This window comes from Petromyzon marinus, chromosome 13 (assembly GCF_048934315.1).
Source record: "Petromyzon marinus isolate PM22_M1 ecotype Great Lakes invasive population chromosome 13, UKy_Petmar_22M1.pri1.0, whole genome shotgun sequence".
Lineage (NCBI taxonomy): Eukaryota > Metazoa > Chordata > Hyperoartia > Petromyzontiformes > Petromyzontidae > Petromyzon > Petromyzon marinus.
The window spans coordinates 9,147,807-9,165,939 of NC_133679.1; the positions used below are offsets into that span (position 1 = coordinate 9,147,807).

The window sequence follows — 18,133 nt, forward strand, 5'->3', positions numbered from 1 at the left end:
ATATATTAGGAAAAAATAACTTTGTGTGATTATAATAGCAGTAATAAACGTTTTTGAAGGCGGTCTAGAGAATGCCGGGTGTGTTGGTAATTGTGTGTACACGGGAGGCATTTAATAAAAATGGAAAATTTAAATTTTAGATTAAAGGTGTATATATTTTGGTTGTGAGAGCTACGGTAATCAAATGGATATTTAAGGTATGACATTTCCTGGGAGTGATTATGTCAAAACCAGTTCCGAAATTGCCTATAGTGTCTCAATGCTGCTGAAAATATGCACTCCCAGAAAGCCGTGAGGCTGAAGGGTTGTGTAAAAAGTACAGTTTTTGCTGCTGCTATTATTATAAGTGATCAATTGTGTGATGTGTTTTAAAATGTAACAAGCTGACGTCTATCCAGTTCATGGAAATATCCCACCATGCAGTTTCGGACGCTAGGTAAAAACAACAATTCTAGATTTGAAGCTTTCGTGACTGCAAGGATCCATACTCTTTGGTTCTATTCGGTAAAGTCACGTAGGTAAAAAATAAAACAAAAATCACGACGTTTCGGCCACAACACAAGTGGCCTTCATCAGATTCCTACTTGAAACCTGATTCCCACCACCACCCAGCTCAAAAGAATTATCTCATCAAAACTTTATACCATAGGGCTCATTGCATTTCGGACCAACACCACCTGACCAGTGAATTAAAACATGTACACCTGGCCCTCAAGAGAAACGGATACTCTGACCGTACCATCCACCAAGCTGTTTCTCCCACCATACAGAAACAACCACTTGATACTCCAGTCAAAACCATCACACTACCATATATAGCAGGCGTTACTAAAAATATTTCCAAAATTCTAAACAAACACAAGATCCAAGTCGGGTTCAATACAGTACACAAAATTCGTGATCTGATCCCATCCGTGAAGGATGTCATTCCTGACCACGAGGCAATTCAGATTTACAAACACAGATACAATTTCAACCGAGAAGATGGTTTCAAATTAAGCAATCATTGGAAAGATGTTCTAAATCATACCAAACATTAAACTAATTTCAATGGTAAAGTATATTTATCCAGTAGTGATATTCCAAAACTTCACAGCAGCTTATTTCCTTTCAACAAAACGCTTGCATTGTCAAATTCCCCCCCCCCCCCCGTGTTAAGTGTTCGATCAGCACTTTATGCTAATTCCGTTGTCAAAGCGTTTGGTTTCCTCCCACACAGCTTAAGCAATCAGTGAAAGATGTTCTAAATCATACCAAACATTAAACTAATTTTCAATGTTTTGATTTAAAGCTTTCGTGACTGCAGTAATTCGTGACTGCAGCAAATCGCTGCGCGTGGCGCTGACATTTTTTATAAATAAATAAATGAATAAATACACCGTTTAAAAATAAATAAATTAATGCAAACCGACACACCTGATGACGACCGTTTGTGTTATGGTCGAAACGTCGTGAGAATTTTTATTGTTTTATATATTTTATTATTTTTTTGTTTCCCTTCAACGTGACTTTACCGAAAGAGCTAAGAATATAATTTTCAATGGTACAGTATATTTATCCAAGAAGTGAAATACCAAACTTTCACAGCAGCTTATTTCCCTTCAACACAACGTTTGCATTGTCAAATTCCCCCCCCCCCCCGTGTTAAGTGTTCTATTGCACTTTAAGTGTTCGATCAGCTCTTTATGCTAATTCCTTTGTCAAAGCGTTTTGTTTCCTCCCACACAGCTTAAAGGACGCGACCTGGCTTGACTTTCTTGATTCCAACGCTGTCTTCGTGACAGCATGGTCCCTTCGCCTGATGAAGGCCACTTGTGTTGTGGCCGAAACGTCGTTATTTTTGTTGTTTTATTTTTTACCTACGTGACTTTACCGAATAGAACCAAAGAGTATGTAAAAACAACACTCCAGGATTTCATTGTTTTCCGATTGTGTTTTTAATGGCGTGTCAAGGGTTTTATTTCGATGTCATATATATGTTTTACTCTGATTTACAGCGCTTTGAGATTACTAATGTAAAAGGCGCGCTTTATAAAATTGAGTGGATGATGTTTGGCTTGAAGGTGTCACAGCGTCCACACAGGAACACTCCGTATGCCCTCTGTAGGTATATGTGTGCACAGCATATTGAGTTTCTGCGGCAAGCCTTCTGGGTAGCCTTCGAATGCATTTCCCCATACGCGTATCCATTGGATTTGTCTCGTCTCAATGATGGACTTTCTAACCTGCATCATATTTATGAGAAGAGATACCAATATCCCCACCTGCCAATCTGCCCATCATGCGATACGTTACGCTCAATGGACCAGTGACCAGCGACGTCTGGACTGTTATCATTGAGTCCGGTGAATAAAAGCATTGCCACGATTTAAATGGCAACTTAACATTTTACACGAGAGCGTAATTCAATTAACAATTAAACAAAACACTGAAGCTCAATACCACTGTGGCCTAAAAAGTAACAAAAATAAATATAACAGGCCACGTTTCGGGCAATGACCCTTCATAGCAAAGAAATAAAATACATAAAAGAATGGCCTTTGCTGGAAATGTCATCCAAGGACCGCATGTACAGTATATGTATTTCATATTCAGGGAACGTTACGTTTATTTTTGTTATTTTGTGCACCACTGCGAACACAGCGGCATCATCATCATTATTAACTTATTACATTTGTATTATACTTTATATTTTTTCGGTCACTTGCTAACATTATCTCAATTTAACACTCCCATTGTTTTTTTCTGTATTGTTCGTTGTTTGTAACTTGCTGACGCGGCGCCATACTGGACCCATCTGTGAAAAAAAGAGCTTCATAGCTCATCGGATTCTTCCCGGTGCCCTCCAAAGATTCTGACCAGCAAGTGATTTTTTTTATCTTATCACATTTTTATCTTATGTGATAAGATTTTTTAAAAAATCGCCGCGTTCTATTTGTACGTATAATTTTCAAGTGAATTGTTTACCCTTCCCATACTTTGCACTCCTATCGTCGTTAATGGATTAATGGATCGTTCGTTCTCAAAGAGCTTCACAGCTCACCGGATCACTCCAACCCCAAAGGAACACTTCCGACCACCACGTGCCGTTTGGGGGTCCTCGCTCCACTTCCGGCAACCCGAGCAGCTGGCGGAAGTGACGCCGTCGCCCCGCCCCCCCGCGTGACGTCACCGGCGTGCCAACATGGCCTTCACGCTGTACGCGCTGATCCAGGCGGCGCTGCTCTGCGTCAACGCCGTGGCGGTGCTCAACGAGGAGCGCTTCCTCGCCAAGGGTGAGGAGCGAGTGAGTGACAGAGTGAGGAGCAGCGAAGGAGTGTGTGTGGCCCACGCCGCTCAACCTCCACCCTGCAGCCACCGGCGAGCGACTGACATCGCACGCGGGCCTCTTTAACGTATTGGGTGTCGTGGCAAGAAGTCATCTCGATCCGTGGGGCAGATTGCCTCGTAATGTGACCGCGCACTTCCGTCATTTGTTTCCACTTTCCTCTGTCTTGCGTCAAGACGCTCTCGAGTCGTGCCGCAGTATCTTACGTGAGATTGGTGCCAGAAGGATGCGCCTTCCATGTTTCCCAAACAAACTTTTGATTTTCCTCTTGTTGACCCTCTCTCTCATATAGTTGCCACATTCCTTCTCGTCACTGCCTGCAGAAGTACGGTAACCAGAGAGAGAGAGAGTCCAGTGTTCTTCACTGATTTTCAGACAGGGTGTGTGTGTGTGGGGGGGGTACTTTACCCGATAAGGGCCGACACATTTGACACCATTGAGGTTTGAGAGCACGCCGTGGGAGGGGGGGGGGAGTGTGTTCACATGTTGTCGATTATCGGGGGCCGCACTAATGGCCACCAGGGGCCGCCAGTGGCCCGCGAGCCTTGCAATGAAGAACACCGATGTAGTCCTTCCGTCTAAAGACAGCCCCCATCCCCCCATAATCTAGTACTGTCGCCTAAACAGAAGACTGTTGAGGTGAGTGCTGTTCGAGAGCACCTATGAAGGCCGGTACGGTGGGTGAGGGGGCTGGGTGGCCAGCACCAAATGCTAAAAGTTTTTCCACACCTCGCCCCCCCCCCCACCACGGGTACTCGAGTCGACCTGGGGGGGGGGGGGGGTGCCCAGTACCGTTCAGAAATTCGCTAGCGGTGTGAAGTCGGTGGCCCGCCAGTGAGAATCGAACTCGGACCTCCGAGTTTCGTAGCACAGTGCGTTAACCTCCTCCCCCCACCGCCTTCCTCCCTATGTCCCGTCTTGCACTAAATCTTTAAATATACATGCCCGCTACTATGTACGGCCCTTTTGCACATCCACTGCTGGATGGCGCCCCTCCCCAAGCACTTGTCATCGCTCAGAGTGGACGGTGGCTGCACTGCCCCCTGCTGCCCACCGCGTTGTGCACGGTGGTGGTTGCCCTTAAAGTACAATATTCACGCTCAAACATCTTTGAGATTTAGAGATCTGTCTGACGTTTATTTTTTTTGCACAACAAGCTGTTGAGGTGGTTCAATTTACGTTCTCTGGCTTGTCAGAAACTGACGTGGCCAAGTCAAAGTCATGCAGTTTCTTCCAATACGGGTATTTGTTTTGTAACAATTGGAAGGTGCTGTGTGTCCATCCAAATAATTTCGTTCTGCCATGCTTTGTGTGACATGCCATTTCAGTGGTCTCTAATGTATTGAGGTTACAGTGCCTTAGCTCCATAAGCCTTAGCCATGTCCGTTAATCCTAAAACTCACTGAATTAGCTCATCACAATCTTCATCTGAACAGGAGCAGCTGTTTATTAGATTTACACGGTCAATATGTTTTCTGAAGCTTCTTTACGCGCGGTGGTTTTGATGCAAAGCTCACTTTCTCCCCGTGGATCCAAACGTCGGACATGCCGAAATCAATTGGTGTGTTTGTGTGTATGCTTTGCCGTGTGGTGACAGTCGGCTGGGCGACTGAGCAGAGTGTGGGTGGCTTCGGAGACGAACCTGGCATAAAGTCGCAACTGATAAACCTCATCAAGTCGGTCCGGACGCTCATGCGAAGTAAGTCAGTGCGAGATTTGTAGCAGACACTCATTACCACACTTTATCAACACAGCAGATGTTTTTTTTAAATGTGCTTTCCAGTCTAGAATTTGATGAAGACTTGCAGTTCCAAAGTCCATTGTTAATACTGATAGCAAGAGAAATGGTGTAATCCTATCACGCTGCACCTTGATTATTTTCACTGAGTTTTGAAAATACAGCTACTGAGACCATTTTCGATGCTTATTTTGTAAACAATATTAGCTTTTGTTTTGTACTGAATCTCTAAAGTATTTTTTAACGTCATTGCTTAATGTCTGCAACCTGGTTGCTTCCTTGGATAGCACACTTGAATTAACTTCCTAATTTAATCATGGAACCTCCTTTGCCAGTACCAAAATATGAGACTAGGTTCAAAAGAAAGCTGTCTGGTGTGGACCAATCAGTTTCAAAGACAATGCATATAGTATGTTTTTTGTTTGCATTCTTACCACAAGTATTGTGGTTAATGCAGACATGATTCCTTGTAAAAGGTTTCAGTTTGGTTTTTTAATTCTTAACACGTGTTTTGTTGCCATAAAAAGGAGAAAACCTATTCTCATTCCTAATTTCATATTTATAATCCAGTGCTGAGTGTTGCTCCTATGCACTTTTGTTAAAATAGCTATTCTGAAAATAACATAAGCCTTAATGTAAATTTGTTATATATTTTTGAGATGTTAACGTAATTAAACTTTTCATTTGTAATTCATTAATTATATCATCTATCTTTGGAGCAATAATTCAACTTATTCTGAAAATATATCTGATGTGGTTAGGTTACACAGGATAACAATTCAAATTGGGTTATTTCACGATTTAAATCAATCACCAATGTCTACTGCATGAAAAAATTATACAGTATTTAACTGTTCCCATAATATATCATATGTTCACTTTAGTTATCAGTGTCCACAAATGAGCAGCCTCCCATTGTCGTTAAGCCATTAATATTCAGTGAAGTACTGCGTCGCTTACTTGAGCATGTAAAATGTCCATTGGGAAACAATGTCTTCAGAGGAGGGAGTCGTGGTATTGCAGCTAAGAACCTGGCTACATGAGTACAATTCCATATAATTCCCCCACTCCCTTCAACCAGCACAACCCCATGAACGAAAGTCTTCATCCTGCAGTGATTTAACAAAGGGATGTAGATTATTCTATAAATATCAATAACAGTTATTGTGGTATAATTGTGTGCGTGTGTGTGTTGCAGTACCACTTATTGCTATGAACACGGTGACGATCGTTCTACTGCTGCTGTTTGGATGAGTGGAATCGACCCAAAATGAAGAGACTTGCAGCCAAGAAACATGAGACTTGTTGAACATTTCCATTACCTACTCTGTTTTGGTGTGTTTTTTGTCTAACTATACGTGCAATGAAATGCAGCCTACCCAAGTTTTATTTCTGATGTAAAATTAGGAATTGCACAATCGGTTAATGTATTCGGGAACAAATGTCTTGATGTATTGCCTTTTTTGATAGTGCAATTCGATCAGATAAGCAATTCAAGTATCCGTTTACAGTCACATTGAATAAAGCATACTTCATCAATCAGAAAATGTAAGACAAGGCCTATTAAACGAATTAAGAATAAAGTCGCAAGTTACTTTTTATTTTCTTGCTTTGTCATTATTTCCTGTTGGAAGCTTAACCATGTAATTGTTTTAGACGTGGGGTATTGGGAGACGAGAATTAAGTTTAGGTTCAGTCACTTCATGTTTTATTACATAAAAGGTTTGTATATTAAGCTTGCAATCCATGAAAACATTACATGAACGTCTTTTGTTATATGTACATATAAATGTAATTACACTTTATACCACTCATTCATTACAGATTAGACAACACTTTTGTTTTATGTAGTCGAACACATGACTTGCAAGAACGCATGGTATTTTAATATGAAATAAACTTCAGCTTCACACTGATACTTCTGAAGTAATCTACACATATGCTTTCGAATATCATGGTTGCATTATAGTATATATTATTAAAATGTACATGAACATTATAATCAAGTGTGATTCTAAATATCAATGAATAAAACGACATCACAAACTAGATGAGAAATACATGTTTCAACAAAATATAAAACTCCGTGGGCGTCGAGGCGATATACCTTGGCTTGCAAGAAGGTGGTACTGTACAACAAATGTGGACTCCACCTGTTTCACAATATTTCCCATCACGCGTGGGTTTTTCCCATGTGCTCCAATTTCCTCCCATGTGTAAACACTCAATACAGGTTGAGTTTCACTTTTTGTAAACTAGTAGGATAAAAGTCGTCTTGGTGAGTTATTCGTATTTTCTGCATCTATGTTAAAGGTTTTTTCGGAGATTATTTGAACTTTTGTTACCTATTTTTGGTGTAAAAAGGTCTACAATTGTTTACAACATGATTAAAAAAAATTCGAGGAATTGACTTAACTTTTTGATCGTGGTTATATTCTTAAAAGCTTTTCGCTTAAAGATTCGGATGTGTGATAAACCAGGTTGGTAATTATATTTTTTTTCTGAATGCAAAAAAAAAATCAGCATTTTCCGAAAGTGGGTGGCTCGGGACAGAGCACTGACTTGTGAACTGGGACTGCTGATCCTGGATTTAAATAGATTGGGAGCCACCCGTCAGTAAACAGGGTTCTCAACGTGAAGTCAGTTGATGGTCTGAGCCCAGTAAACATACTGTACTGCACGAAAATCTCATTTAATCTGTTTTTGAACATTCTTTTATTTGAAATGTTTTGCCTACCGTTTGAATAATGGACTGTTCTTTTCTTCTGAAGCAGGACATGTGGGAAAGTGCTTTCCCTATTGTGTAGATAAATCACTTTTAAGGGATCTCAGTAGTTATTTATCTTCTGCTGGCCATTCAGAAATACGATGCACTGCTCTGTCCTGAATGGATGTTTGGCTCGTGACATGAATACTATCGGGAAAATGGCAACATTTAATAACTATCTACTGTATGCTTATGTCGCTGCTGGGACTGCGATGTTCATTCTGAAAGACTGCCAACATATGTTCGTTTTCCCTGGATATTACTCCGTCTTTTGTATAAACCCGATGAGCAATATCTAATTTAAATACTATTTTTTCTGAAAATCTATACTTATATTTTGAAACTATAATCCAGGCATCAATCTGGCCATCAAAGCAATGTGCATTATCTTACTGGCTTGTTGGACATTTCCACCAACAAAATATGTTGTTTCCTGGAATAATTCTAAATCACGCTGGCATTTGCTACATTTTTGTAATGCAGTTTTGCACGTACCACACTTTGAACCTGGTAACTTGTGTTTGATTCCTGGCTATGGCGATTATCGGTGGCGGGTGAATTACGAATTAGTTATGCGCCCCTTCTACGTAGTAGGATGGGTAAAAAAAGCATTGCCCGTACAATATACATCAACAAGCTTTACTACCCTGCTTCGCTCGGGACTTGGATTCACCGCCTTTGTCGCCCCAGTGGCGATGCTCACACACCACTTACTCGTTTGAGGCTGAGTCAAATAATTGTCACCGGTGGTGGCCGTGAGCGAGAATCTAACTCGGGTTGACCGTGTTCGTAGCGCAGCGCGCTAACCACTACACTACCGCTCCCCACACACGCGCGCGTCCATAGGTATACATACACGCGCTTGCTGCAGAGAACTTTCAGGGTGCGTACGGCAGTAAACGACCCAAATAAAGCAATGGTGCGCGAATAACGCCTTAGACCTGCAACACATTTGTATGACACTTTACTCGCGGAGGGTTGGGAGGGGATGCGTAGCATCAGCAGGCACACTGCGTGATGCTTCCGCATGCGGGTGACATCAGCCGATGTGACGTCTTAGCTCACTTTCCGTGCAAAATATATCCATTATTGCGCCCCCCCCCCCTAAAAAATATACAAAAGTCTATTTAAAAAAAAAATCATTTTTGCATGGTGTACAGTCTGGAAACTACCCACACGCCAAATTTCAAGTTTGTTGCATGTCGGGAAGTATACTAAACATTTCGAACAGACATGCATTCATAAATTTCCCTTTTATATATATAGAGATTAATGCAACCTGCTTTCGTCTGCCTCATGTCGACGTATTTGATTCTGGTCTGTGTTCAATGGTTGTCCTTGGTACACGATAATCTGCTTTGTTTTCCAACTGTTTTTTCGACATATATCTTAATGTTTAAGAGAACGTGTTCTACATTACGTGTTATAAAGGTAATTTATGTCACGAAATTAGTTCTTCAATTCAGATCTACAAACACAGACACAATTTAAACCGAGCAGATGGTTTAAAATTAAGCAACCATTGGAAATATTTTGATTTAAAGCTTTCGTGACTGCAGTAATTCATTTTCTTAGTTCTTTCGGTAAAGTCACGTTGAAGGGAAACAACAAAATAATAAAATATATAACAATAAAAAATTCTCACGACGTTTCGACCATAACACAAACGGTCGTCTTCAGACAGTCTCGTCCCTTCACCTGATGAAGGCCGCTTGTGTTGTGGCCGAAACGTCGTGATTTTTGTTATTTTATTTTTTACCTACGTGACTTTACCCAATAGAACCAAAGAGTATAGTTTTTCAATGTTTGTCAATGGACATCCTGTTTTCTCAATGTTAGCCTACGGGCATTCGTTTTAGCGCGTTTCCCCGTCTTTACTCATTAAATGCTTGAAAATCATATTTTTTACCTGAAAATTTCGGTTATAACCATGCAATCAAGATTTGTATTTTATTCTCACTGTCATTTTCTCTCCGCTCCTCCCATCTTTATCTTCCAGCTTTCTCATTGTCCATTCAGGTCTCTCTCCATCTCTCTGCTCTTGGTTTCTCTTTTATCGTCGTGGATTTTCAAGGGTATTTGACTCCACCACGGGTATCTCTGCATCCTCTCGCGCGTTTGAATGTACACATATACACTCGTTTTTCTGTTAGGCGCATTGTCCCTTTGCCACACGTCCAGTTTTCATTCTTTCAACTTATAACGCGCATAGTATTCGCTCAACTCTCGAAGGCAAAGGCGCGAAGAACCACAGGGAAGACAGTCGCGTGCCTTATTTTCTCAAGCCAATAATTTCCCAAGCTCTGCAGTCCGCTATATATTAAGGTATTATCAGCCATTTAATGCATGTTTAAAAAGCATGCGGAGAAAACGCATACGTATGATGGGGAAACTATCCCATTCAGACGTTACAGGTCTCCGTCAACGCCCACGGGAATTTTCACGACATTTTTTTGATCCACCAACCCTTGCCTCAAAAATTATTGTTGTCGAGATTTCAACCTGCCACCTTCAGTCTCTGGGGTCGTCCCCCATCTTTCTGGGCTACCGCGTGCTCACACAGGACTCCGGGGGATGGCCGGCTCCACGTGGGCGAGAGGCTGCTGCACCAAGCGCACGCACGTGGCCGATGAAACACGTGGCCTCGACTACGTCTTCACGCTCGATGACGTCATAGCGTGGGAGAGCTTGTGACGTCATCGCGTTAATCGGTCGACCAGAATTAGAATGCTGTTATATTGGAGAAGTCCGATGAGCTATAAAGCGCTTTTTCACATTCCCAATAGGGGCAGATCAGAACGTTACAACAACAACCAAAAACACGATAGGAGTGGAAAAATATAGGAAAGGTAAACACATCACTAAAAAATATATACACGAATAAAACTAAACTTTTAAAAAATCTTACCAGATAATGCTCACTGAGCCTTTCAGAAGCGACCTGTCACAAATGATAGCTCAACGAAGTGGCTCATCATGTGACCATTTATCGCGGCAAAATAATCTTAACTATCTAGACGCTATCTGATAATAATTATGATAATAGAGTTTGCGTTGAGTGTTGACCCCGAGACAATATTCCTCGGCCTTTTGATTTGTTTGATAAAAAACTATTTTTTGCCGTTTCGTTCACGTTATTTATTCAGTACTGTACTGAATAGGGCCGTTACATTCCATACACCGCATTAGCAGAGGTGCCCTCGTACCCACATCTGATTGATGGGCGTCTCGCTCGCTGACCAATCGGGGGGTGGGGGGGGGTGAGGAACGCCCCCGCGGCGCTCATGAGGACTGGGATATACAAAGAGAGGGTTCGATCGTCCGTCGCCTGTGTTGACGAGGCCGCCGCTTCTTGTGTCCCTTAAGTTCGACAAGAGACGGATTTAAAGTAACGCGGAGTGAGTGTCGCGATCGCTCTCATCGCCTCTCAACGCCTCTTAACGCCAACACCACGTGCGCTCGTAGTTGTTGGTAAACAAAGGTGTGGAGAAAAAAAACCCCAAACCTGTTCAATGTCAGCGGCTTGTGTTCGCGTTCCTTAGGTTTCCGGGTTCTAGAACATGGCGTGCCTTGAATGTTTTTTGTAACAATTGACGTTACCGTGCCGCGTGTAGTTTGTAGTTTCCCTCTAAAATGTTTAAGGATAACATGTTCACGTACGCCACTGGTATCGCGTGTTGTGGTGTCGCAGTCTTGTGTAACGGTTGCCTTCCATGTACAGTGGAGCTATTGTGTCGTCTACAGTTTTGATTTAAAGCTTTTCGTGACTGCAGTAATTCATATTCTTAGCTCTTTCGGTAAAGTCACGTTGAAGGGAAACAATAAAATAATAAAATATATAATAATACAAATTCTCACGACGTTTCGACCATAACACAAATGTCGTGAGAATTTTTTTATTGTTTTATATATATTTTATTGTTTCCCTTCAACGTGACTTTACCGAAAGAGCTAAGGATATCGTCTACAGTTTTTTTCTTTTAGCTCTTAGCTACGTAATCTATTAAAATACTAAAGTATTATTAAAGAGCGTGTTTTTTTAAGGCGTCTCTGTTCATTGTGTGTGGTGAATTTAAAGCCGACGTAAGGGTGGTGTGTGCTAATTAAATGCTGCTCGAAAAGATTGTGTTGGTCCTGAGGGACAGGTGAGCTGATGGCTGGCTATGAATGTAATTTTCTTAAATTTTATATTTTGATTGTGAGATAAACCTTTCTTTTGTTTTACACTTTTCTACGATAAAATATCCCGCAAAGAGTCCGTTCCTGGGAAGCAAGGTGGGATTCAACCCTCATTGTATTTGGATGGGTAACCAAATACACACAACAGGTTTATAGGTCTTCAGGGCTACGTTTGTGCTCATGACTGCGTCGATATTAGTATTACTGTACAGTACTTCTGTGTTCCCGCATTATTAAGCCCTCGGCCATCAGCCACCCTCGCTGATCAGCATGGTTAAATTACGGTCAAATAATCGCCAGCCTTACAGAAGGGGATGTTCCTCATTCAGCACTTGATTGGCAAGGGGCCCGTTACAATGTACATCGGAGGCGTAAGAGTTGGGCCAAAAGGTACACCGACCGAGGTTTTTACCCCCCTGTAGTCTAGCACAGTGTATACATTTTGGGAGGTGGACAACTTCACAAGAGATCGAACTTGATTAGGTGCTTTCGTGACTGCAGGAATTACTCTTTGGTTTTGTTCGGTAAAGTCACGTAGAAATAATAAAAAATAAAATTATATAATAGCATACGACGTTTCGATTGCAACACAAGCAATCATCATCAGGTACAGAAGAGCTAAATTTAAGTGAGAGAGGAAACTCATAACCGCAGACATATATACAGACCTTAAGTAGAGGGAATTAACACAGACACACCAGGGGACACAGAGAGAGACGGAGCACACTAAATCAAACAGGGTTTAGCAAAATTTGGAAACTATATAAAGCAACACAGACGGTCGGTTAAAACACAATTAACGCATGGTCTGGTAGATTACGCTATTTCAAAGTGATCCTCATTAATGTGAGCTCGAAATTGCCTCGAGACCACCAGGTTGACCTAGGGTCGTATTCAAGGACGTTGTTGACGGAAACTTAAAATACGTCGTACGTATTGTGACGTGAAACTGCGTGCAGCTATTTTCTTGCGCGATAAGACGGATAACCGCTGACGATGCACAGCAATGAGAAACATTTCCTGAAACGAATGATTTGTTTAACGTGTTTCTCATATACAGTACAGTCTTCCCTCATCGGTTTAACACGTAGGCTTTCGCGAGAGATATCCATAATACAGGTTTTTTTTTGTGTGCGCGTGTTACATCGCGTACATTTAAATGTGTCGTTAAACCGGCCACCACCCGACGTCGTTTAGTAAGGTTTGTCACGTAAGCAAAACGTGCCAATTCGAGCGTAAAACATTTACAATTAGAGTATGATGTTTCGCCGGTGATTACAAGCAGCATCATCAGGCGACTAGCCAAAAACAGGGCACTTTGCCGGGTTCTCACGTGTGTAAAAACTAAATAGAGTAAAACATATACGGTCCTGTTATATACAGTACATCTGAATATCGTAAATCTTTTGTCATGTGGCATAGCATGCGGTGTGTAGATTGAACGTTGTGATAACACCAGGACAGTGATATTTAGTGATATTTTGAAATGTACCTATTTTCAATGAGAAAACGTGGTGTGCATTTGTGTCATTCCTTCACATAAAGTCACAAAAGCAAAGTTTGTGTGGAATAATAGCCATTTTCTATACTTTTTAGGCATAAGCAATTAAAAAATTACACTACCCAGGGACAAAAATCGTGTTACATAGTGTAATCGCAGTTTTATTTCTCTCCCGCCCCCCCCCCCACAAGAGAATAAAAGATGGTGTGCATTCCGTGCATCGTTATCCCTTTCCTGCTCTGGGTCTACAAGCGCTTTCTGGACCCTTACGTCTACCCGCTGGTGGCGCCCTTCATTGCACGACTCTGGCCGAAGAAGGCGGCCCTTGTCACAGCGGGTGGAGGTGCTCAGGGCAAAGTCTTGGATGGTGGGGACACTGACAAGGTTCGTTCTGTAAGTCGCACGCACATACACACCCCGAAAAAGACTGTGCGTACCCAGACAAATGACCTCTCGGTTTTTAACCGTGAGAAGAATATAATTGTATCCACCCTTTGGATTTACAGGTTACAGCCCTTTTGTCAATCCACTGCTCACGATGGCCTCCCCGCTCTGTGGGATCATAGGTATTATTTGACCCGACTTCACCACGCTGGTCAGTGTGGGTTGGTGGATTGCACAGTAACGTAGAAGTACAGTACAACAATGGGCACTTCTGCATTGCCCTCTGCTGCCCAACACTTTCTCACAGGCTAAGACACTTTTTGGACTATTCATAGCGGTCACCCATCCAAGCACTCACCAGGCTAATAAATCCCTGCTTTCCTTCCGATATTTTACAAGATAGGATGCAGTGCGGTTGATTTGGTCGTGGGCATCATGCTTTTGGCAATATACCGAGATTATTTTATGCTGGGAAAAGTATTGTCGTTTTTATCTTGTTGATGTACTATTTCCTTTTAAATATTAGCTTCTTTTTTTCCTTTATGATGTGTACATCTAATTATTGAATGCTGAGGAAGCGATTTCAACTAATGCAATGAATTCTGGATGTCAACATAGACAAACTGTACACTGAACTACAATATTTGATTAATCATTAAATATCAACCTACAATGCTAATCGAGGCTCACGACGAGGGTTAGGTAATTTATTACAGTAATAGTATTCTAGTTGACTTGAAACATGTTCATGTGTCTTCAATTTTTTTCAGGCTGAAGGTTCATCTACAGTCAGTGGGACGACACAGGAACTGGTCAACGATAAAAGCAGTTCAGATAAGAAGATAGACTGACCTAATACTCCATATGGACATGTAGGGCCAACTTTTGCACCATTCTATTGCGCTTGGAAGTCTATGGAGGCTCAAGTGTAATTAATATATGAATGTAGAGTTATATTATTCATGTGTATTCTATCACAGTAATTGTTTACCTTTGGTAAATCACTCAAAAACATGGCATTTGATCTGAGTAATTAAGAATATGTAGTAGGCATGTGTTACAGTTCATTGTACATATTGTTTGTTTGTGTGAAAGGGTTCTTTTTAATGGTCTAAATATCCAACTCATGGTGTAATTTTACAAAAGTATAATTTTCTCATGCAGAGTTGTAAGCGATATATGTTGTTAAATACCATTTCATGTTTGAAATTCTCCCTTCATACAGTGAACACATTTTTATCGTGCAACAAGAGTAATGCTTTTTTTCCATCACAAATTCATCTGATAACTTTTGTGTGTGAATTCAATGCAGTAAATTAATTTAGATGTTCATGGTGCTGTTTGTGAAAATTGCTTAATCACCAGTAATCGGTTGAAACAGGAACCTTTAGTAGATCTTTACAGATTGTCAAATGCAACCACAATTTGGAGCTAGTGGTACCTGAAGGCTGTCGAAATGTTGGTGCACACTGAATTTTATAGCGATGTATTATTTCCATTCGATTTGTGGCAATATTTAGATTCACTGTTACTGCTTCGGTATGTTTACCTGTAAAGATGCTGCTAATAGTAATTTGTAACAATGTTTGGTTGCATTGGACCCCTATAGACATTTATAGAGACGTTTATTGAAGCCATAACACTTTTCTTTTATATTCTTGGTTCTTTCGGTAAAGTCACGTAGAAGGGAAACAATAAAAAATATAAAACAATACAATTCTCACGACGTTTCGACTGCAACACAAGCAATCATCATCAGGTGTGAAAACCACAGGAAGAAAATTTGAAAAAAGGTCGTGAGAATTTTATTTTATATATTTTTGTATTATTGTTTCCCTTCTACGTGACTTTACCGAAAGAACCAAGAATATGAATCCCTGCAGTCACGAAAGCTTTAAATCACTTTTCTTTTACTTTGTTTATTTTATTTATCAACACTTTAAAAAAATCAGCTGCAAAAACCCTGCATTCCAGTCATATTTTGCTACAATTCACTATTGGTCTGTAGTGCACAGACTGCAAAATAAACCTTTGCCCCAGTTAAAAAAACTCATATTCCTTACATTAATTTTGAAATTTGTTTAAAATATAAATTTATGTCAATGATGGAGCACGAGTAAAAATATGAAGTTAACGTTTGGGTGTATGTCCCTTGTTAACATGCATTCTATGAATAATAAAATCGAATTAACAATTGATATGATCTTGGTGTTTGAATGCTCTTTTCTTGTATTTCACGTACATAGTTTGACATGCTAAAAACACTAGGATGCTTCATTAACTGCTTCAGAACTGGTCGCTGTGCACACCTCCACAAGTGCAGAATTAAAGACAAGCCACAGTGTGACTGCTGTCACCCGAGCCAGACAGTGGACCATATCGCAAATCCTACGTCCCCGCTCTCCGGCGGACTGAGCAACGTTAGTTGCGCAACTCCCCAAACTATCACATGGCTCAGACTTAAACTTGGATGTGTGATTTCCACATAATTGACATACACGAGAGAGATTGTTTGACAGAGCTACACCTTAGATCAAATAAATACACTGTGAGTCTAGCATGTGGACTGAACATTTATGTTGTGCACACCCTGTTTTTAATACTTGTCAATTTCTGCAGCCTAGATATTGTCAATAAAGTATTTTACAGGCTGAAGAAAGAGTTAATATCAACAAAATATCAGTACAGCAGTCTCCCAGCCAACTGTGTTGTTGAGTGATCCTTGCGAAGATTACATGGTAAAGGTGTCTTGCATGTGCAAGGCATTAATTAGTTAGGAATGATTTTGCTTTAAAACATGCTCAGGTAGGTATTTTTTATAGGAGAAAATATTTTTTTAACAAAACATCGGTGCAATACCTGGTTCTTATACGTTTTTTTCGTTATTGCAAAAAAATAATATAACACTTCTGGTTATACTATTTAAGAAATAAATTGGGAATGAGCTATTGTTTTAATTGCAGAATTGCAAGATAATAGCCCTTCTGAAAAGACATTGGGAATGTTCTATAGCCTTAAGTGTCTGCACCCCAATTAGCTGAGTTGTACAACTTTGGTTTAGGTTCGGTTACATCTGAATAAGTAATTGAAATGCGACCTAAGCTGTCTATTTCTAAAGAGAATTCGGCCAGAAGCAAACATAAAAGCAGATGAATGAAGGTGGCATTCACTCGCCCTACATTTCTATCAACGCAATTGAGTCGGAACGGTTGGCAGTTAACTGGCCTTTGTATAATGTATGTATTGCTGATTGATATGTAAATCAGAAGCACTTAAACCTATTCTGCAGTCTAATCTAGGTTTATCGGATTCTATTATTTGAGACAAAATGCCAGTTGTCTTTAACATGTTTATCTGCTAACTAATCAAAAGTAGTAATATGATGACAAATCATTGTAACTGTCCATAAGACGTCTAATTTGCATTTAAGGAATTAAATACTGTGTGGAGACCCTATGATTAAATGTTGTGGCAATTATGAAAATAGATTAACATTCTCTTATTAAATGGAGGGCTGCCATGAAATGTTATTCAGATATAATTTTCTACCACTTGCCTTGAATTACTATATTTAGCATGTGCTGTATATGCCCAAGTTATTTTACTAAAAAGCAGTGTTTTAAGTAAAGTTATTTCAATGTAACACATACTTTTCAACATTACTGAGTAGAATTAGCGATGTCTGGGTTTTTTTTACACACTGAATGTAATTTAAGCAGATAGGCGATTGCAATTGCAATTCACTTTATGCATACGGCATTGAAAATCTCATTCAAAACAAAACACGGAATGTTGCAATTCTATTTGCAAACGCTTTGAGCTCACTAAATTTATACGTGTGTTAATTCAATTAAAAAAAAAACTCTCCAATGCAGTGACATTCAATATGCTCCCTGCACGGCTCAGAGGCCACATTGATAATTTATAATGGCCAAATAACAATGAGATATGCTTGCCATTGGAGTGAAAGCGAGATGAGAGCTACTGGACAGAATGTGGACGGACCTGCGTTTGACCAGTCCGCGGTTTTGGCAGGATAATGAGCAGCAGAATATCGCCGCTTTTCCATTTAAGACTTCCCTTCCTAACGCCAGCTGAATTTAGACATTTGAGGGATTTTGCTACGAGTCGTGAGTGCGTTTGTCTCGAACCATGGCGCCAACTCGATCGAGGATAATCATTGTTGGTATTCTTCTCATCCTAACCAATCACAAAGGTAAGTCTTAAAAAAAATCG

At 40.5% G+C, this 18,133-nt stretch overlaps 2 protein-coding genes across 2 annotated transcripts in view; one reads left to right on the plus strand and one right to left on the minus strand.

Moving 5' to 3' along the window:
* Window positions 1-18,133, minus strand: part of LOC142924428 (uncharacterized) — a 357,538-nt gene that overhangs the window by 79,432 nt on the left and 259,973 nt on the right. The gene's annotated exons all lie outside the window — the stretch shown is intronic.
* Window positions 3,120-6,665, plus strand: IER3IP1 (immediate early response 3 interacting protein 1). Its single transcript, XM_032953407.2, has 3 exons — window positions 3,120-3,275; window positions 4,926-5,027; window positions 6,265-6,665. The coding sequence occupies exons 1-3, from the start codon at window positions 3,185-3,187 to the stop codon at window positions 6,318-6,320; spliced, it is 249 nt and encodes an 82-aa protein (XP_032809298.1). The 5' UTR covers window positions 3,120-3,184; the 3' UTR covers window positions 6,321-6,665.

Excerpts from the sequence above, each read along its gene's own strand:
- IER3IP1 (XM_032953407.2), top strand. The coding sequence starts at position 3,185 with ATGGCCTTCACGCTGTACGCGCTGATCCAGGCGGCGCTGCTCTGCGTC. Across the intron at positions 3,276-4,925 it reads GGAGCGCTTCCTCGCCAAGG|TCGGCTGGGCGACTGAGCAG; the intron begins GTGAGGAGCGAG and ends GTGTGGTGACAG. Across the intron at positions 5,028-6,264 it reads GGTCCGGACGCTCATGCGAA|TACCACTTATTGCTATGAAC; the intron begins GTAAGTCAGTGC and ends TGTGTGTTGCAG.